The 22,814-nt window shown below is 44.0% G+C and overlaps 1 protein-coding gene across 1 annotated transcript in view; it reads right to left on the reverse strand.

The window, feature by feature from the left end:
- Positions 1-1,363: 1,363 nt before the first annotated feature.
- SYNDIG1 (synapse differentiation inducing 1) overlaps positions 1,364-22,814 on the reverse strand; it is a 52,817-nt gene continuing 31,366 nt past the window's right edge. Inside the window, exon 4 of the mRNA XM_058020490.1 lies at positions 1,364-3,147. Within this exon, the coding sequence (XP_057876473.1) occupies positions 2,989-3,147 (159 nt within the window). The 3' untranslated portion in view covers positions 1,364-2,988. The remainder of the gene's footprint in view (positions 3,148-22,814) is intronic.

Below are 22,814 nucleotides of genomic sequence, written 5' to 3' on the forward strand. Positions count from 1 at the left end.
TAAAGATGTCCCTATATCCAAACATAGGAGCTCCCTGCACATGGACCATTCCTGCTCTTCTCCAAGGATGAGAGAATGACCACATGGAGTAAAGTGGTGTTGATGGAGTTTCTGGTCTTCATGCCGCAGACTTAGAGGATTTTAGATGTTTAGATGATTGTATCTGCTCTGCCAACCAGAGATGTTGCAGCAGGCCATGACAGCATCACTTTTCTTAGGAAGACACAGGTGCCTGTTCAGCTCCTCAGTGACCCACAGCTCAGACAATCAGCAAACTGGACCCTACTAAGGCACAAAAGCAATCCCCGGGAGCTTCATCCCCACTCCCATCTGCAGTGGGGCCCAGGTCCACCTCCCCAGCATGCAAACCCTCTTTAGCTTCCTAGCTCTTCACCCTGGACTGCCCTTCCAAGTGCCAGCTCCATGTCACACCGTGGGTTGCTTCAGCATGTGGAGCACAAGAACACCAGCTTCCAGCCAGGCGATGCTTCCAGGAGTGCTCCTGCAATGCAGATCTTTCACAGAGTGCTGCTGGTCCTGTTTGCTGTTCCCTGGGGGGCCCTGGGGACATGGAAAGCTGAACTCCCTGTGTTTGGAATGCTGTTTTTAAAGCTGGGTGCAAGGGCCCCTGTGGTATTTTTAAGGCTGCCCTTGTGGGAATGTTTTTCCTAGCTCCAGAGCTGGCTTTTGCCTCTCAGGTTAATATTCAGCCAGCACAATCACCAAAGATCATAAGGCAGAGTCCTCAACCATAAGACTGGTTTCAAAATGGCATTATCATTATTATTATTGTTGTTGTTGTTGTTGTTGTAGTAGTAGTTGTTAGGCTTGCTTAATGACCTTACAGTACCTGTATTTGCTTTCTAATTTTTTGGAGCTCCAGGTATACTTCAAATCAAGGCTAGGAAATACTAGTTCCTTTCCCTTTAAGGGAATAATCAGTGTTTTTTTATTCAATACCATGTACTCCAAAGCTCAGGCTTTATGAGAAAAACTGACTGATTTCCCACAAATCATGCATAATACATATGCAGAAGGGACAGGGAGCACATTGCCAGTCTCCAGGCTTAGCTTGTAGCCCAACAGTTTGCCATCTAATGCGGATGGCATCCCTGTCCGTGGCAGGGGGGTTAGATCTAAATGATTTTTAAGCTCCCACCCCACTGAAGTCATTCTATGGATCTGTGAATTGAATGCCAAAAAGCCTGTCGGTGACTCCAAGAGGTTTTTGGGCCCAGGGGCAGCATGAGAGGGTCCATACAAGCACCTCTCAAGGTAGCTGGACTGGGTGTCCTGGGCCAAGTTTCACTCAGTCTAAAGCTTCGCATCCACCCCCCAAAAAAAGTGTCACACAGAGCACCAGTAGCTGTATACCATGTGTTTTAATAAACCGTATAGCTACCAGAAAAATAGGATTGCATGTGTTTGTTCTCCCCTCCCCAAAACCAAAAGAAGTCAAATTCAAACCAAAATAATGGAAACCTAAAACAAAAGGAAAAAAACTGTCCCAGAGCAAAGATGGCACACAATACAGAGTTGGAGGGAAACATCTTTGATGACATCCTTGTTTAAAGAAACCATGTTTGTAAAACATGAGGCAGTTGAATAATGAAATGGGAATTGATTTGATTGGTTTTCCCCTCTCTGTGTAAATATATATGTAGCTACATATATATGTCTATGCTGTTACACCCTGGGGTGGGACGAAATGGTTAGACAAAAAAATATAGTCAAATGCAGGGAAATCTGTAAGACAAAACAACAGTTGAGTGTGGGGAGAAAGTAAAGAAGAAAATAAATTTATCATTTCAGTCAGTGAAGGAAAGACAAGGTTCAATTCCCCTATAATTCACCACTGCTCTGCTTTTTGGGGAACAGACTTGTCTCTCCATGGCTATGCCGTGTCCCTGATGCACAGCTGAGCTGTGAGCTTCTGATCTGAGTGGTATTCACTGGTCTGTGTATGAGCAGGACCCCAGAAATGTATGAAGCATTCCTTTCTCTGGTTAATTCCCATGCTACACCGTGATTTCTTTTTCTTAATTAAAAACTTATTAGTATTTCAGTTTGAGGTTTTTCCCCAGGTTTCTTGCACTGACTGCTGTGCAGGTCTCCACAGCAAGGTGGAGCAGCCCAGATGAGCAATTATGCCACAGTAAAGTGCTGTTATCACAATGTGACTGGATGGAGGAATTAATTTTACAACGGGTCTCACGTTACTTCGAAATTGTACTCAGTCTGCAGAGCCGAGTCATGCAGTGGTAACCTCAGCTGTTCCTCACTGAGTGGGCCTGTGGGGCACACCTTGATCCAAAAACAAGGAAAGGAAGTAAAAATGTTTTTAATTCCCTTTTATCCTTCCATGGAAACCTACCCCCAACAAAAAGAGTAAGCAATACCACTCTACACTGAGGTGTCTGATTCCCTCTTAGGCAAACGAGTACTGCACTCAAGAGACAAAACAAGCCATGTCCTTCCTCTTGTTTTTATATTGCTCTTTCAGAGAACCAGTCACTGTCCGTGCTTTCCCAGACCTCAGTGCCGTGCTTAACAAGCAAATTAAGCACAAGCTCATGCTGGCTGCAAAGTTCAGGTGACCAAGAAGGTAATAAGAGAACAGCTCAGTTTGCCAGATGCTTGTAAACACCATATTGAAAAGAAGGCAAAGGCAAAACACCCTTCTCCACACTTTCGCCGTTTTCCTTCCTTTTATTTTTTTCTCCTTTTCATTCTTTGTCTCTCTTTTGCTCTTTCTTTCCCTTTTGTGTACAGGGGTTGATGAAGATAAGCAAGACTTGTGCATCACAAATGGTGAAACTCCCCCCAGCCCCTCCAGCTTCCCACCCTACAACAATGCACAAGCCCATCTCATCCTGTACCTGCCCCCAAAAGTTTCTGTCTGTTTTTGGAAAACCGCTCAGTCCGATGTGCTGGGGACTCCTGCAGTGCAGGAGCTGGCTTGGCTGGTTCTTCCCCCTTTCCTGAGGCTCATAGATGGTTGTTTTTTGACAGGTAGGCAATAAGAGCCACAGCTACCCCGACGTAGATGCCAGTTCCAATTGTGATGGACAGGACAGCCAGGAAGAGAGCTCGCCGGGAGCTGGAGCTCGCGTGGTGGAAATCCCCCTTGGCCACTGCTTTGTTTGTCTGCAAGAGATACAACAACAACAATGCCATAGATTTATTTGCTTTACCTGGTGAAACAAAGGTGACACTCTAATTTCTTGGCTGAAACGGGATTGTGGGAGCTGACGGGTTAAACTGGTGGGCAATCAGACATTTTTTAGTCAAATGAGGTTGTTTGTACAATTGAGACGGTGATGGAACCATCATTTTTTACAGACCATGATGTGGTATCAAGCAGGGACACCAGTAAGAGATCTGTCAGCTACAAGATAGGTCCTGTATAAGCAAATGAGCTCCTTAAGTTCTGAGACATTCTTTGTTCCCTCATTACAATCAGTGAGGAATCCTCAATGTTTTAATTGTGTCTCCATAAATGATCAATGTGCTGGGACACTTTCTTCTTCGGAGCCATCTACTACTCTATTTTGGTCTTTGTTGTTTGTTTGATTTTTTAATTTGGTTTTTGTTTGGTTTTTTGTTTGTTTGTTTGTTTGGGTTTTTTCATTTTATGTTTTTGCTCCTCAGACCAATCTTCAGCAGCCAAATGACAAGCTTCCACACAATAAAAAAGCCCCCAAAAAACCTCTTTGGCCCTTCTGTCAATGACTTTATTAGGAGAACTGTCTCTTCTCATTCATCAACCTAATTTTTTAAGCATAATGCTTTATGAATATTTCAGGCAGAAGCAATATCAAACAATACAGGCGAGGCTGTGGGCTGGAGGGAGCTGTTTCAAAGCAGCAAGATAGAAATAACACAGGTTTACACACCTGCTGTTGTGTCCTTTGGTTTAGGTGGGTAAGGCATCCTACTCACTCCACAAAGCCTCTCAGCAGGGTAGGTAACCAAAGATTTCATGATCTTCTTGTCTGGAGCCACCAAAGACTCAAAAGAATATTCCTTTTAAAAAAACGCCAGGGTCTTTTGGGATCATGTTAGTCATCATCAACTCATAAAAGTGTGGGCAAGGAAAGCAGAGAAAGCTTTTGAAAGAGCTGGTCCTTCAGCTCCCCTCAGAGACTTTCCTCATGCTCCTGCTACCCACCACAGACCAGTCTGGAAGGTTCCTGTTTACTGAAGTTGGACTGAGGTAAATGCCCAGCAATGAACATAACAGAACTTCTGGATAAACCGAGGTTGGACCCCCCAGAATGAAGGGAAAGTTTAAAAATGACAAAACATTTTGAAATTGGCATTTCTGAAATGTCACTTTATGTAACTGAAAAATCTGCAACATTTGAGTTGACCTCTTTTAAATGAAACTTTGTAAAGTTTTAAACCAGCATTTCTTCACCTAAAAATAGGTGGGAAGTCAAAGGGAAAAGAAACCATTAGTCAAAATGTCAAATAATCTGAAAACTTGACAGTATATCTTGATTGCTTCAATAGAAGAGGTTGGATTTACCAAAAATAATGAGTTGAAAGACCAAAAAGGATTCAGAAGGCTGATTTTTCAAATAGTAGTAGCCTTTTTCCTGATAAGATCTTCAGTGTAGCAACAACCTTGCTCAAAAAGAACAGGGTTTTTCCCCTTGATGAACTCTTTGAGGACAGCCCTGGCCTTTGTGAAAGGATTGGATCTATGGTGAAAAAACAGTTTCTTGTTAAAATGTTCACCCAGCCAAAACCAGATATCTGGTATTAGTCATGTGCTGCCATGAAGTTTTTGAATTATGCAGCTCCAGACAACATGATCAAAAGTGATTTTGCTTGGGGAACACACCCGCGCCTTCACAAAAATTCTAGTTTCCAACAAATTACCTAATCTGAGTGCATTTTTTCCTCTTAACTGAATGCATATTTTGTAATTTAGGAGAATTAAATACAGAATTTTTACAGTAGACTGCGTTGGTAAGGGCATATGGGAAGGACAAATCTTATAGATCTCCTTTATGCCAGTAGAAAAGATTTACATTGAGATGGAGAAACCAATCACACAGAAACCAGCTTTTGTCTGTGAAAGAGTAATCTGAAGGAATTTGCTTAGTAATAAGAAAATTCTTTGATGCACTTCCTAATTAGCAAAACCCTCACATTACTACTCAACGTCATTATATGAAAATGACAGCATTTCTGCAGGTTTAAGCTAAAAGGATCTGAAAATACTTACCAAACAAAATGCAGCTAAGGCCAAAAGTAATAGTTTAGTGTCTAGCAAATAATGAACAGTTTTTCTTGATTTTTCTTTTATCTTTTTTTTTTTTTTTTTTTTTTTAAACAGGGATCAGCTCTTTGGTGGTTTTGGTCACTTTGAGAAAGTCCTTTGGCTTTGGGATGAGTCCAACCATCCCTTTTCATACCTGACACAGAGCAATTACATCCTGCTGAGTTTTCCATGAGAGATGTTTGCTCTTTGGCAAAATCCACGAGGTCAAGAAATGTCTTGTGTAGATCAGACAGCTAAATCACACCCACTTTTTCCATAGCTTTTTCAGCAACATCTGTTTCAGAGAACAGTGTAGCTAGCACTGGTGCAAGGATGAAGACCCAAATGCTCTACCAACAAGAGTTTGATTCACTACAGACTCATCAAGCTACTCCAGGTGTCTCAACCTTTTCTAATGCATTTGAAATTTGCTGCAAATTTAGTGTTCTTCCTGAACAAAACTGTGTTATCTGTGGAGTTTTACAGTGCTTCTGTCCACTCACTTCTTCCCTTCCCTGGCAAGGCTGTGGCTGGCAGACAGATGATGGATATAACAATTTAAAGCAGCTTTTGGATAGGAGCAGGGGGCACAAGCTGTGATAAAGGTTGGGTGCTACAAGGCTGAAAAAAGGGATTTTTGCAAATACCAGCCACCAATCAACCTTCTCTTTAGAGGCTTTGAAAGTAAGCCAGAAAAGTGAGGAGGGGTGGGGGAAGAAAGGGTAAGGAGATCTGGAGGTATTATCTTCTTTTTTTAAAAACTAAAATAATGAATGTCTTTTTAAGAAACACTTTCAAGGAACTTCCCTGGAGGTTCAAGTTGAGCTTCTGCAGACCACATTCAGGGTGTCTCTGGGCTGCAGGTTTTACAGGCCCAGACAAGATGAATAATGTACCTCCAAGCTGCAAGGCTAAAACATTCTGCTGCATCCCACAGTGACTCATATATCATACTCTCAAAATACCTCCTGGTGCACAGTATCTGCAAACAAGAAACACACTGATCACAATCATTAATCCTGTCTCTTCTCCCCGGGGCTGGAGAGCAGGATTGGCTCCATGCAGGAGGAGAAGAGATTATCCTGACCCCTTTGGTGTGATGAGGAAAGGATTTCTTTTCACTTCATGGGAGCAAAGAGCCAGAGAGGCCAGGGATGCACAGGCTCCATGCAGGCACTGGCCAAATTCTGAGTTTTACTTCTTCAAGTGACATGCAAAAAAAATAAATTGCACAGAATGAGGAGTAGCTCATACAGATGATGCTTCTGCTCCTGTATCTTCTATCTTTCTTCTAGTCAAACACTCTGTCTCCTCTTTTTAACTTGCCTAAACTTGTACTTTTGCTAATCTCCAATTTTTGGGCAGTAATCCCACCTTCAGGCTTACACCAGTTATTTCCACTGATGGTGAGAATAAGACTCCAGTGTCCTTGCTAAAGACATGGATGGGTAAAGGGTGAAGTCAGGATCTGGCTCTGGACCTCGACAATGCCAGCAGGGAGGTGCCAGTCAGCTGGAAAAGCATGGGGCTGACAGACAGCACAGGGATTGGGACATGGCAGGATGGGTTTCAGTCCTGAGGAGAGCATCAAAGAGTCTATGCAGTCCAAACAGCTCCACAGGCAGAAATTATGAACTAAATAAAGGACAAATTGTCCTTTGCTCTGCCAGGTATTTGGAAATTCCAATGGAAAGTTCAGCCTGTGGTGGCAAAGAGCTCTTCCAGAAGTTTCTGTAATTTCAGCTGGAAGGATGGCCCAGTGAATGGACATGAGGCTCAAACAGACATTTGTTGCAGACATCTTTTATGGAAAAGCCTTTCCTTAGGATTTTTCCTCCTGAGAAGCTGAGAAGCCTCAGGAACAAAATGTAAACATTGATTATCTGCTGCTGTGGAATGCAACAGGTGCATCTGTGACTGGCCCATATTGGATGTTTGTAATTAATGGCCAATCACAGCCCAGCTGGCTCAGACAGAGAGTCTGAGACAGAGCCTGTGTTATCATTCTTTCTGATTCTATTCTTAACTGGCCTTCTGATGAAATCCATTCTTCTATTCTTTTAGTATAGTTTTAATGTAATATATATCATAAAATAATAAATCAAGCCTTCTGAAACATGGAGTCAGATCCTCATCTCTTCCCTCAACCTGAGACCCCTGTGAACACCATCACATAACTTCTCCTTCTGGAAATTACTAAGGAAACAATGGGGAGCAGGTGTCACCTGAAATGCAGGTACTTCCAAACAGATCCAAACAGTTTCAGTCCCTCTGTAGTTTAATTTGACCTTTGTTCATTCAACCTTTCAAGTGGCATTTCCTGCATTGTGAGCACCTCCCTCTTTTCCCTGCAATACCATGTTAACTTCCAGCCTTTACATTTTCCTGCCAAGCTCCTGAACAGTGATGTGGCAGGTGAAAAGCAGTGGCCTGAGAAATGGTACTGCTACTGCCACCAAATTAAATGATGCTGAGTTGGTAGAAGGAGACACACTGGGAGCAATATTTATCTCTGGAAATCCATAAAAGGTTCAAGAGAATAGTGTGTGAATGAGGGGATGAGGGTGAAAATGAAGACCAGCATGAGTCTGTCTCTTTTTCATGTTCAACTTTCATAAAATCTGTGTTTCAGCCATTGCACCATTTTGGTATCAAAGAATTCTGCTGGAATTTGAAAATATGGCATAGGCAAAGATATGATTCAGCCCCTGGCTGGTGTTGCCTGTGGCATTTGATTATGTCTCTGAGTAGAGATAAAACTACAAATGTTGGGAACAGCAGGAATAAAAGACCTGAGTGAGCAGAATGCAGAGAGATGTTTTTAGACAAGCTCCACAGCAACAGCTGTTCATTTGATTGCACTGGAGAGAATGAGATCTCAGCCTGAGACACAAAGGCAGTTCTCTTTTTCCTGGCATATACAGGAATTTAGATGTTTATGGTAAAGAACATGATTTTGCCTTTCCACTTTCCTTCTAACCCTCAAGCAGATGTTTTGTGATGAAAGAGAAGAAAATTTGCAAAAGATGACAGGTGGGAAGCCCAGTTTACACACAAAAATTCAGAGACTTACAAGTCCTTGCTGTTGTACAAAGTTTTGCAAGGTGTTATTCACAAAGTGCTTATACACAAATACGCCTGGAGAAAGTCTCCTGTCCATTTCACAAGGAAAATCAGAGCTGTTAGAACCCTGTGATGATTTTTTTAGGGCACTGCTGAAGGCCCTGCTAGAGGGAGGTTCTGGAGAAAGCTGCATTCATCTCTTTGTACCTTTAACTTCTTATGCAAGCTTGGTGGAGAGAGCAGATTCTCTTTTTCCTGATCCAAACCTGCTGCTCCTTTCTGCAGTACCAAAGAAGAGGGAACCTGCCCTGTGGGGTTTTTTGCTTGTTTGGTTGGTTTTTTGGCTGGTTTTTTGCATTTTGTTTGTTTGTTTTAGGTTTTGGTTTTTTGGATTTTTTTTGGTTTTGTTGGGTTTTGTTGTTGTTGTTGTTGTTGTTTGGGGGTTTTTTTTTGTTATGGTTTTTTCTTCTTTTTATTTTTTTTCTTTTTCCTGTGGTTCCTTCTATCTGTCTCTGGTCCTCTTCCTCCTTTGTGATGCCAGTGTGTGCTTTACATTCATAACAATGTCTCTTCCCCCCAGCATGAGTCACACAGCACGGGAAGGGGTGGAGGATGCTGCTCAGTGCTGCCAGAGAAGATCTCAGTCCTCAGTCCTCACCTCCCACCCTTGGAACAGGCAAGGATGATAGGAATTTCTGCCTTGGGCACCCTGAGCCACATTTTGGGGAGAGCAAGGGAAAGGCATCAGGCACAGTTTTAAAACTGTCTCTGGGGTGGTTTCTGCTCCTGACAGGAAGAGATTTGATCAGAGAATTAGTTTATCAATTTCCTCACCCACAGGTGTCCCTCCAGAGCTGAAACTAAATCTCTGGGAATTATAAAGTCCCCTAGCATATTAATGATTTTTGAGATAAGACTAAGAACTCTGGAGGTAAGGTTCACTCATTTATTGATCACAGTACCTTTCCCAGATACTTTTTTTGGCATTACAACCACCCATGGTTTCCCTGTGTGTATTCTGTGTCACCCTGTTTATCTACTTCCAATTTCATGTATTGAGGGCTTTCAGAGCTGCACATTCTGAACTGTTATTGGCAGAGCCTGATTTCCCTAGGAGAGTTTGTTTTTTGCCAGCACAATTGGTGAGTTCCACATGAGTTATATGGGATTTTCCCTGGAGGGCTGTCAGAATCCAGGACATCCCTCTGGCTGTCCTGAGCAGCCAAGACCCTGCCAGGGGGCTCAGAGGCCCTGGCACAGAGCCCAGAATGCCCCTGTGGTTTTGATTATGACCCATGGAGAAAGTTACCAACCTTGTATGAAGACCAGCAGGCCACAACATTTTAGGTAGAATAACAGTGAAGTTATCACAGCGGGGAAAAGTAGATTTTGGGGTTTTTGGTGTGGGGGTTCAGGAGGCAAAATGGAGGGAACTGGGCACATCCAGGCTTTCTCCTTCTTCTTGGCCTCCACCTTCTGCTGTGATGTTGGCACTTACAGACTGGTTTGGAGTAGAAGCTCACTGTCTAACATAGGTGATAGGTATTGGAAAGTGTAAACATTGTATACGTAGTTTTTAGAATAAAGATATAACACTACCCTGGGGGCAGGCAGAGTGCCTGGCCTGTCTTGCTGAGCTGGCCTTGACAGGCCAGGATAAAATTTTTATAGATAAGATAAAATAAACAACCTTGAGACTGAGAAATTAAGACTCTGACTCCTTCTTCAAGCGCCAGGCTGGGAAAAGAGACTTTGGAACCTTTCTTGGGGTCACTCTGACCAGTGAGAGATCCCAACAGAGGGCTGTTCCTGGGTGCTCCTGCCAGAGCAGCCTGCAAAATCTGCAGTTCCTGTGATCCTCACCAATGCGGTTTCATTTTTCTGGGAAGGAGATCCATCCCAAGCTATTTCCTGGGAAACATTTGGTAATTCAATATGGTAACTAAAGGGGTAAGAAGTTATCAGGCACTGTGGGCTCTGCAGCACCTGACAGTGAATGTGAGGTAACTTATTCACCTTCCCTTCTCTTTACCTTGTGTGAACTCAGCTTTTCAAAAGTCACCAAAGATTGAATGGTGAAGATTATCTCTTTCATAGGAAAGCTTTTTCCCCCTTTCCATTCCTCTACTTTCTCAAAGTCCACAAAAAACCCCAACAATGGGGAAAAAAAATGAAAAATCTTTTTTTTCCTTGCATTACATTTTTGTTTTCTTTAAAACTTAATCCTCTTTTCTCCCTCTCTCCTGGAGACACAGCACAAGTGTTGCAACTGGCTTTAGCAGGCACGCACAAGGAGCTTCATGACCAGAGGAGTGATTAACAGGGAACAATAACCATACTCCATGGATTGTGTGGAGTGGGATATGAGAAAAAATGCCTGACAATGAAATATTGAGAAAAAGTTGTTCTTGGGTTCCCAGCACCGTTAAAAAAATTCTTAGGGCAAGGAGAGCCACAGGCTGTGAGTGTTTTAACCATCTCTTCACTAGGCCAGAATGTTTAGTCAATTTGCTTTACAACTGGAGAGAGCACCAGCTAATTAAGAGCCTGATGATCCTGCAGCACTCTTGCCAGGCAAACAACTTCAGCAGGGGTACATCCCACTCAGGCTCCTGTCTGAATTGACATTACCAGGCTGCCTCCATTCTCCCCGTGGCCAGGTGTAAGGACAGAACACAATTCCCAGCTGCAGACATCTTTTCATGAAAATCCTTTCCTTAGGATGTTTTCCTCCTGAGAAGCTGAGAGGCCCCAGGAACAAAATGTAAACATTGATTATCTGCTGCTGTGGAATGCAACAGGTGCATCTGTGATTGGCCCATGTTGGATGTTTGTAATTAATGGCAAATCACAGTCAGCTGGCTTGGACAGAGAGTCTGAGACAGCTGCCTTTGTTATCATTCTTTCTGATTCTATTCTTTGCTTAACTAGCCTTCTGATGAAACCTTTTCTTCTATTCTTTTATTATAGTTTTAATGTAATATATATAATAAAATAATAAATCAAGCCTTCTGAAACATGGAGTCAGATCCTCGTCTCTTCCCTCATCTTGAGACCCCTGTGAGCACCGTCACAATTCCCTGCCTCCCAACACTGTCAAGGCCACAGAAGGAACTTGCCATAAGATAAGTCACCACAGTGGCAACTTGAAATAAGCACAGGTGGCAGAAATTTGTCACAGAAAGGTGCTAATTCCAGGCCTGAGGGTGTCTTTGATTAGGACAAAATTTCCCCTTGTGGCATGATGAGAGCAAGGGAGCACTTGCTGGTGCACACATCACCCTAAAGGATGGGAATGGCATCTGTGTTCCATGGATACACAGAACTTGGAGTGCACAAAGGTGGAATCCCCAGAAAAACAACTTTCTGGGGCCTCCCCCCCTCCCAAGAAGGGTGAAGGACCCGCAGGATGTTTCTGGGACCACAGGTGATGATTACCTTTTGCTTCATCTCTCTCACCCCCTCATATTTTCTATTTCTTTCTGTCTCTCTACCTCACATTTATGATTAATAAAAATCTGTATTATTGACTTTGGTATGTGGTATTATCTGCACATTAACTCAGGCAGGGGCATCTCTCACCCACTGGATCACAACAGCTGGAAAAGCTGGAAACTTTCTCCAAAGATCTGAGACTAACATATTTTTTTAATACAATGGAAGAATTAATGTTTTTTTCAAAGTGGCTACAAAATAGGGCTCAAAATCACATTGTTTCTGAGCTTGCAAGATACTCTAGAGATGTGTGTCTTTTACACATTTCTCTCTGGAAAAATCCTGCAAGGAAAGGTGGAGGCTTCAACAAACTCAGGCTTCTGCAATGTATGTGGATTCCACTAAACTTCTATTTTAACAGCAATTAGAGAGAAATCTAACTTAATCACAGGGTCACTAGGATACAGAAAGTGTCTACACAGAATATGTGCTGGTTTAATTGTATTGCTTTAAGATGCAAATCAGTTTGCACTGAGCTCTTTTTATCAGCCAGCTCTGCAATACATCACTTTGCAGGGTATGAACAAGGCTCTTTTTCCTTGCAAAGAAAGACTCTCGTTTTGAAAAGATGCAAGGAGCTTTTCTAATGTGTGTCAAGAAGAAAGTGACTCAGTCAATCTGGATCTGGTGTTGGAAGGATGCATTTGACATAGCAGGAAACACTGAAGATAGATGATGACAGAGAGGAGACAGATAAACAGCAGGAAGCCCTAAATTCAACCTCAGAAAACTCTTGATGGTCAGAAGTGGCAAGCAGGAAGTGCCAAGCTTGGCACCACAAAGCCCAGCCCACAAAAAAAGTAGGATCCCGGGTGTTGGGGAAAATGAAACAGGAAAGCCTTATAAATATGATTGCTTGGCAAAGGATTTTGAGAATATGGAAACTATAAGCGAGATGGAAATGAAAGCAAGCTTTGAGATTCTTTAGTTACTGAACAATGGGAAAACAACAGTGTGGCTGGCTGAAGGTAATCTCTTTTTGATGAAACAAGACCCTCTGCTTGCAGGCAGGTCTAAGGGTCTGAGCAGACCTTGCTAGCTTGGTAGAAGGGGTCTAAAGAGTAGTTTTTAGGGTTTAAAATGTAGCACAGTATGGTACTGTAGTGATTCTTATAGGCTGTATGGAAATGCTATAGGATTTGTATGTTGTGCTAGATTGGTTAGTGAGAATTAGAATATTCGACACAGAAGATGATTTATTGTATTGTAATGGGAACTTCGCACTCTTACTTCTTGTCTCTTAGCTCTTGCCTCTTAACTCTTACTTTTCTATGCTCTTACCCCTTTTACTCTCCTATGCTTTTACGCACTTAACCCCTCATCCTCTCTCCCCCTCTCTTCTCTCGGGACTGCTCCAGCTGTGGCTGGCAGCTCCCAGCAGGGCCCTGCACCCCGGCCCTTTGCAATGAACCCCAAATCCCAGCAGGGCCCTGCACCCAGGCCCTTTGCAATGAACCCCAAATCCCAGCAGGGCCCTGCACCCAGGCCCTTGCCAATAAACCCCAAATCCCAGCAGGGCCCTGCACTCAGGCCCTCTGCAATAAACCCCAAATCCCAGTAGGGCCCTGCACCCAGGCCCTTTGCAATAAACCCAAGTTCCAAGCCCTGGCTTCAAAGATCTCTCGTCTCCATCCGTCCTGACCGTGCGACCCCCCCATCTATCCTTCATCCAGGAGCTTCAGTTCCTTCTGTGCATATCCACAGCCATTCCCTACCAGGAGCAGCACCTGCCTGCTCCCAGAGTCAGCATTTTCCTGCCTCCTGGCTTTGGCTCCCAGCCAGACAGCAGCAGCAAACACAGCTGAGTGTCTGGAAATTCGGGTTTCAGGTGTCTCCGAGCTCTGGGATTCCTCCTGAGCAGCAACAGAAACAACCCTGGACAAATCTGTCTCTTTCTCGCAGACACTTAGGTGGTTGGGGTTTTTTTATTTTAAAAATTTAATGTGTTATCTTTCTCTTCTGATTAAAATGATTAATGTTTCCTTCACATATAAAACAAAATGTCTGGATTTTGTCAATTAATTTAAATGCATTAAAAATACAACTATGACATTCCATAAGATTAAAAACCCAGAAGGAAAGTTTTAAAAGTTCTAGAGGAGAAGAAGAGGGAGATCTTTTAATAATTTTTTTTAAGTCTAACTCTATTGAAGATTAATCAGAGATAAAGGCAAGGAGCTGAGACGAAAATTTTCATTTCTTTCTGACCAAGAGCAGAAAACACTGTAAAAAATATGTTGAACACAAATGCATGCCATCAGAATTCTTTTTAAATTATGGAAATTAATTTTAGGAGTTTCTACACATAATTTTGAACTATTTCAAAATTTCAGCTGCTACTGAGCTTTTCTGGGTGTTTGTGCATATATATATACATTAACTAAACCTTGCAGATGACAAGTTTCTTTCCAATTGAAAAAAAGAGGATGTTCTGCTTGAAAATGTATTGATAGGATATGATAAAATATTTACAAAATATTTTAGGACACCTTCTGATACAATAAATTTCTCAAAGAAACTCTTTTCTGAAATGCTGTATATATATTTATAAATATATATATTTATGCACACAAAGTCTTAACAAATCAACAAGAAGTTGGTGCATAAATTCCTATTTGGGTGTTTAAGCATTCCATTTTTAATTGCTTTTCAGTAGTCAACACATTTTTCTTCTGCATAAATGTGATCCTACTGAGGAATCAACTCCTCTTGTTGAGGCTGGGAGGTTTAAGTGAATAAACTCCTGGGAAGAGATGTTCTGGACCTAGGGGATATTTTGTCTCTGCTGCTGACTGCAGACTTGGGGGTGTACTTTGGAAAACACAGAGCTGAGAAGGAGACACTAAGGAAATGACTCCTGTCCAGGATGCTCATTCTGTGGGGGAGACCTGGTAATTGCATTACTTAGTGTGATCACTGCAGCACAAAGATAATATCTGGCATCCTTCCTTGCAAAAGCATTATTGGAGGAGGAAAGAAAGAATTAGGAGAAAAAAATGTTCTGTAAGAGAGGCACCGTACCAAAACACCCATCAGCACCTGTCTGAACCCAGGGAATTCCTCTGGCTGCCCTGGAGGGATCCAGACCCTGTCCAGAGGACTTAGAGACCTTGGCACAGAGCCCAGAACCCCTGTGCCTTTGATTTGGCCCTTGGAAAAAACAATTACCAACCTTATATGAATAATTACAAGCCACAAAACTCTGAGTGACAGTGAATTTATCACAGGGTGAAAAATAGTTTTTTTGGGGTTTTTAGAATGGGGGTTCAGAGGGTAAGATGGAGGAATCTGGGCATGTCCAGCTTTTCTCCTTCTTCATCTTGGCCTTCATCTTCTGCTGTGATGCTGGCATTTTTGGATTGGTTTAAGGTAGAAGCTCACTGTCTAACCTAGGTGATAGGTATTGGGAAATAATTGTAAATAATGTACATGTAGTTTTTAGTATAAAATGATAACACTGCCCCTGGGACAGGCAGAGTGCCTGGACTGTCTTGCTGAGCAGACCTCAGCAGGTCAGGAGAAAGAATTTTACAGATAAGATACAATAAACAACCTTGAGACTGAGAAATGAAGAGTTCTGACTCCTTCTTCAACCCTGGGCTGGGAAAAGAGACTTTCTAACACATCTCAGGGTCACTCTGACCAGCAAGAGACCCCGAGAAGCACCTCCCAGTGCCAGCAGCATGGGCTGCACAAACTGGAGCACGTGTTCTGGAATCTCTAGGTTCAACTCTCAGTACCAGAAGACTCAACAAGATCCCCTTTCTCACAATGGGAAAACTTCACCAGCTGACCTGGAGCAATTCCCTGCCGTGCGTCACCACCGCTGTTGGCATGGGAATGGGAGGTCCAACCTTGTGTGAAGCTGCCAGCACCCTGAAATTACTGCTCTGCCTTTTCTATGACTCAGCAACTGCAAGACAAGAACTCCACATTCCCCAGCAGAAGCACATCCCAGAGTTGTCATGCCAGCAGACACCAGCCCCTCATCTCTTGTAAACAAAAGCCCTCCCTCCTACAACTGCAGCACTCAGAGGCTCTGCTGGGTCTCAATGGGCAGGGTTTGCACGGGCGTGGGTGTCATTCAAGGAGATTTCTCTCTTCCCCCACAGAAGAGCTGTGCTGTAGGTGTGCAGAAGACAGTCAGGTGAGCAGCTGCAAGGAGCCCAGTAGCACCAAGAGCCAGCCAGGAGGGTTTTGCTCATCTTTCCACTGCACAGCGAGCAGGGCAGGAAGCTGGTGATAAATCAGGGCAGTGCTCCAGAAATGAGGCTGCTGAAGAGTGAGTCACCTGCCCGAGCACAAAGAGCAGCTTCTCCCAGCAGTTCATCTGCCTGCATCACAGGGAGAGCAGAGAGACCCCCATTCAACTGCAGGGCAATAAGAAAAAGAGTAAATGGGGGAACCTTGCAGGTCTTGTAGCACAGAGCTGCTGGTTTAAGTTCCATGATTTCAGGAACATCTTTCTAATGACCTTAATCTAGGCTTACTCTTCCTCTGCCTCCATCGTGCCTGAGTCAGCTTCTATTCTTGACCTCAGGAAGAAAGCAAACTGCCTTGAGGCATGGATCTCCAAGGATTCTCTAACTCTGGTGCTCTTTTTGTCCAACACCTCAGCAATGCCTGTTGTGACCACGTCATGGTATTGTTTTCTCCATGCAGCCTTGCTCCCTGAATCTCCTCTTGCTGTACTTAGAGAAAGCAGTAGGATGAAGCAGTGCTGCAGCACTTCCTATGCTGGCACTCTGGGACCACTTCATTTTTGTTTTCCAGGGCCCCAAGTCAGAATATTTGCTGCTTTGATCGTTGCTGGTTAGAGAAAGGGTCCACCCCGGGGGTCTCTTCTCCCTTTAACAAACTGCTCCACAGCAGCAGGGTTTTTCCTCAGTGGAAACCCGTTAGCACACAAACATAAGTCCTCATTGCCCAACAGGGAGGGCAGAGATTGCTAACAAGGATCTTTCTTCGTGCCTCTCAGTAGTCATCAACAACCTGTTCAAGTTTTTTAATATAAAATTATTCCAGTGTATACAAACAAAACCATGAAGTCTGCTTATTTTCTCTTTCCCTCTCATTCTTTTGTATACATATAGGAAGTGTCTCCTCATCTGTGATTTAATTGGCCTGGCTGTTTATGCCAAAAGGAATGAGTAACAGGAATAGAGAGCTCTGCTCTCCAGCCTGTTTGGCTTGTCTAGCAGCAGGTGGACCAAGCCTGAGCAGCAGCTGCTGCAGCTCCCTGTGTGCAGAGCTGTTTGTCTGAGTCCCTGCATGGAGGGGATGGCTGGGGAGAGGCAGGGATGCACAAACACACTCCCTGCAGGAGCAGCCTATCCATATGGTGCGTTGTGTGAGGAGGGATAAAAGCCTCTGCAGGACACCCTGGCTGAGCAGAGGACTCATCCTGACAAATGCAAAGCTCAGCAATCAGTACAGGCCCCGTCCTCATGGTGAAAGCATTTTGCTTCTTGTTATCCCATCCCCTTCTTTTAAGGTGTGGGGAGCAGGGTGTACTACCCTGGGCATCTGGCAGGATGGCAGCATCTAGGAAGGAAACATCCTTCCACATGGAAGTCCCTTTATTTGGGCTGTCTCATGTCCAAGATCACTCCATCATGTACAGGCAGGAAGATGAGTGCTTCAAGTTTGCTTTTCCTGCAAAGCCCAGCTGAAGCCTCTCCTTCCTTGTTAAATACTGAATGTCTCTTTTCCTGGCAGGGATCACATGCCACACTGCCACAGCAAAAATGTCCATCTGTCAGCTGAGACACTGAAAGTGCACGAGCCATGGGCTTCACCTCAGCCTGAAGAAGGCTAGGGACCACTGTGCCTTCGGATCTGACAGCTCACAGGATCCATATCTTGGATTTGCTTGTGCCAGGGTTTTCCCAAGACCTCAGCCAGCTGGGAACAGATGGAAGGGGCACTCAGTGCCAAGCTGCTTTTAAAATCCGCCTCCTGTGTGGGCTCCTAAGTAAGAGCAGAGTACTGAAGGAAGATCTGCTCTGCCTCTGTGAACAGAAGTTGTTCAGAGTAATTCTTACCTCTTGTGGAGATAAACAGACCTGTCTGATTCACTCAGCTGCAGTTTTACACAAAAGGCTGTGGAATATGGTGGGCCCCATCCACAGGTGGCAGCAAGTCAAGCTGGATGCAAAGATATCAAGAGTGTGGATGCTTGACCTTCCACAGTGCAGAAGTGGAGCTACAGAAGGAGAGCTACTCAGTGAGGCCCAAACCCTGTCCTGGTCCGATGTAACTGTTGCATTTGTCCATTAGAGGATTTTAGCAGGAATTCATGCAAGTGGAAAAGGATTTGATGATTAATTATTTCAGAGTTTTCTTGTTTGCTTCTCCTTCCCCTTCCCTCTGTCTTTCTCTGTCATGTCTCCACCTCACTGGGCTAATACATGTTTCATGACTGAAATACATTCTCTCTGAAAATATTCCACTGAAATATTCATGAACAACAATTTTAATTATTTGCTCAGTGCTTAATGACTTCGTGGCAGCTACTCTGCCAGAGGCCTTGGTGACCAGCACTTTCCCATTGTTGCCTTCTTCTCCCTCTCTGTGTCTTACTTTTTTTAAACTGTAAGTCCTCAGGGATGGGCTGAAGCATTTTTCTTAATATTTCCAAGGTCTTTGATTTGTAGAACTCCTAGGAAAATAGGGACCCTTTTCCTGGACAAGTGCTGGTGGCAGTAAAAGAGACACAGATGTAATCAAGAACATCTTAGTGACATGAAGACAACTGTCCACACTTCTCTCTTTCATTGGGAAACAGCAGAAGGCCCCAACACTTCTTGGAACGGGACACAAATGTTATTACACTGTCGCCCTTTGGGGACCTTCAGTTCTGAGAGGAGGTTCTCACAGTGGCAAGGATCCCAACCCCAAAAGCATCAAAGGTAAAGAGATATTGCACTTGTAATTACATTTCTATCTCCCTCTACAGAAAAGCTGTCTGCTGCTGGAGGAGATATTTCCTTGTTACAAAAGTAGTTATTCCTGCTCACCAGAGTGATTCCTTAGTTTATTGTGCCAACAGCAGCATCATAAGTACAACGTGCAGAGACAGAAAATCACTGTCCCAGGGCACAGCTCTGCCACTCCTGATGGCAGCAGTGCTGCAGGACTCTGTCCCTCTACCCCCTCAGCAAATGTCTCAGTGACATTTCCAACCTGCTGCTGAGACAGATTTAAGATGTGCTCTGTGGTGTCTGCGTGCAGGGGGCTGAATAAAAGTGTCCATTTGATGATACCCTTTCAGGGAATGTCAGCAAATATGTCCCACAGACAATCACCAGCCAGTAAGAGGGCCTTCAAATGTCCAGAGACATCTGGGATGATGGGGAAGGAGGGGAGTTCCAGGAAATGGGAAGTTTTGAAGCCAGAAGGCCTCCTGACATCCCTTGGGAGGTGGTGTGGAACAGCCACAGCTGCTGCTGGTGATTTTGGCAGCCCTGGGCAGCAGGGCAGGTTGGAATGGTGGACACTGAAGTTCTGTGTGGGAGTCCAGAGTGGGCTGGAGGTGATGCTTCATCTCTCCTCTGTGCCATCTCCCCTTTTGGGCAGGAGTGCAAACTTCCTTCTCCAGCTCAGTGTTAGGCAACATGCCAAAGAGCACTGGGAAGGAGAAAGGTAAGAGTCAAGAATAAATAGCTGGAGAACTCAAGCAGCAATCTTTAGGCCTTTAACTTCTGTGCAATTTGAAATTTATTGTCATTTGTATGTTTTATTCAAAAATCTCCTCTTGGCAAATTCAACACAATGTGAAGGTCTTCACGGCACAGAGTGGGCTGGCAAGGGTGCTTTGATACAGAAAAACATTGAAAACTTGGTCAGACCTGACTTGTACCCTGTCCTACAGCAACCTTGCCAAACCCATGAGAATGCCAGCACTGAGCCTTTCTCTGCAGCGCCAGGGGCCAGTGGTAGATGTGTTACCTGCCCTTGCCTTGATACTGATTAATTTACCTATATTTTGAACTAAATAATTTCTGTGAAGCACTGAACAAATTGCAAGAGCAGTAGAAGAAGTGGCACTGCTCCTCCAGTGTCAGCTGATCCCCGTGCGGAGCGGAGGTGGCGTTCGTGTTTTGCAAATGGGCCCGAGCTGCAGCTCTTCTCACTGCTAAGCTGCTTTTGAAACTTTCTGCAACAGCTTTTTTACACACACCCACGCACAGAATGACACGCTCCCAGGGCTGCACGGGGAACTTAGCAACATTTTCCTGCTAGGAAGACACACAGGTAGCAACAGCAGCCAGATCTGAGGCACCTCTCAGTGCCTGCACTACCTCAGTGCCTGCACCACCTCTCCTCCACACCTTCCCCTCCACAACTGCAAGAACACTTCCATGCTTTGTCAGGGGTCTTCAAAGGACACAATCAGCCCTTGGCATCCATCATCTCAGGGGCAAAGCAAGATCTCAGTTCACACAGCAGGGCCAAGAGTCGAGCCTGGGTGACCTGCTCATCCTGTGGTTGGTATTCCACCATAAATGGGTGCAAATGAAGCTCTTCAGAGCAAGGATACTTGGTGATGAGGCACAACTGCTCAGGCACACAAGCTGGGAGAGGATACAGATGTGGGAAAGCACCAGCCTAACCTGCACTGGGCTTTGTCCATGTCCTTAGTGTGCAGTGGCATGGAGAGAGGTTCTCAAGTTCCTCTCACGAACACAGAGGTGAGGACATCCTCCCACAGCAGACAAAGGGACAGACAGGACCAATGTGCACCAACTCCTTGAAGAGGTCTGGATAATTGTGGCTCAAAAAACCCACAGAATTCCCCATTGCAGACTCTTCTGAGAGACAGCAGAAGTGAGATGTCCTTGTGGGATAACAAAAAAATAGCAAGAAGTTTGAGGAAGAGGATGGGAAGGCAGATGTTCCAGACCTCAATGGGACAGATTTGGGGTGTCCAACACCTCCAGACAAGTTTGTTTCTGTGGTTCTATTTCATGAAACAAAATCCAGTTCTCATGCTACTTTGTTGGTACTGAAGTGAATACTGACTAGAGTATTCTCATGACAGATGTCTTGCAATGAATCCTCGGAAATCTCATCTCTAATGCTGCCAGGCTTGGAGGAGAGACCACTCTTTGGGATCCAAAAAGGCTGGAGATCACTTCTTGCTCCATTAGCAGGACTGCTGCTCCTCAGCAAGTCTGAGGTTGCACAAATGCAGCTGAGCTTGCATAACATCAAAGAATGGACACTGGAAGGGACAGTAAGCTTTCATCAGTGGGAAACATACCCTGGGAAGTATTAAAAAGGCTGGGAAAGTACACTCAGCTATCTCCCCTAAACAGCCTTCTAGTCTTCAAGGGAGGTTGCCATGGAAAAAGAACAATTTAGAGATCTCAGATCCCTTTTGTTTGTTTTGTTACTTTGTTCATTCCTTTGTGCAGCGAAGATCCCAGCAGAACCAGCAGGCTGGCTGGCACAGCCAGTGACAGATCTTAAATATTCACAAACAGATCTGCCTTCTGCAGCTTGGAGCAGCCTTCCAGAGAGGGGTGCTCTGAAAGCAGCTGCTTGCTTGCATGGTCTGGGTGAAGAGGATGTCAGAACGATGTGCAGGATCCAGAATTGGCAAAAGAGGCTGATTAAAATAGCTGTGACTGCTGGCAGAGCACAGACTAAAAGTGCTCCTGCTCTAAGTGGATAAGTTTCAATGGAGGAAATAGCTGTCAGCTGACACAGACATTGAGCCCCAGCATCCCAGGAATACTGAACCCAGGGGGAATTTTTCACAGCCCTTTCTTCACCAGTAAACCTGCAAGGCAGAACCTGAGGTTTACAGAAACAACCAGCAGGTCCTGGCTGGGAATTTTTTTCCATGTGTTTTATGTTTGTTTCCCTGTACTGTGATATTTGACAGAATGGGACAGTCCCTGTGAAAAATTTCTTGGGGAAATGCAAAACTGTTCTGAGAAAAGGGAAATATTTTGGTTCCAATTCCAGCTCCACCAGGATGCTCCATGCCCAGGAAGCTCCAGGATGTTCCTGCAGGGACTCCTACCACCACTAAAGAACACAAATAAAAACCAGGGTAACAATTCTGTGTGTTGGGTTTAAGTTCTTTTTTCTAGCAGGGAGGGGAAATAAAAGGAAACATTCCGCTTTTGGACCAGCTGTCAACCCCTTTTTGATGGCCAGAAATGTATCAGCACAGCCTCTTAGACTGAATTTGTAGCTATTCTTAGATAAATGTAACTATAAAAAAATGTTACTATTCTTAGATAATCACTTCAGGTTTACTGAGTATTAAAAAAAACACTGAAAGTCTTCCTGCTGGAGGAGACTACTGACTATTTTCAGAGTGTAGGAGAGTTAACAAAATAAACAGAAAATAACTCAATTTTAGTATAAAAATATGCAGATTTGATCTCTGCAATCCTGAAAAGCAGTGGGGTCACCATCTAGGAAACTCACCAAAATATTATAAACATGACATCAGACCAAGTGAACGCAAACACAACACAAATTGCTGTGACAGGGATCTCGTGACTTCACCAGCTGAAGGACACAAAAGTTGCATGAAAAAGTGAGAAACCATACAAAATGGACATTATAGCTGAAAGCAAAGGAAGCATACGATGTTTCATGGATATCAAGAATAATTCAGAAGGAAACAGCCTGGAGTCCTGATCTGTCCCATTACTCAGAAACAAAGTATAGGCCTTAAGTAGAAAATTAAATCCTAGAGCCTCAAATGCACCCATTTATGGGAAATGGAGACCTCTTATCTCATGATGCAGGTTTTCCAGAGCTGCAAAGTGATTTCTAATCATCAGTCCCACCTCCCTCCCATTTCTTCATGAAAAAGCCTAGAAATGTCAGAACTGGAATTTGATCCTGAGGAAGATTTTTGAAGTCTGGAAAGACTTCTTAGGTTGAAAAATTAGTGAGTTTTGTTTTTGTGGGTTTTGTTTGTTTGTTTTATTTTGTTGGGTTTTTGGGAGGGTTTTTT

Source organism: Melospiza georgiana, chromosome 3 (assembly GCF_028018845.1).
Source record: "Melospiza georgiana isolate bMelGeo1 chromosome 3, bMelGeo1.pri, whole genome shotgun sequence".
Lineage (NCBI taxonomy): Eukaryota > Metazoa > Chordata > Aves > Passeriformes > Passerellidae > Melospiza > Melospiza georgiana.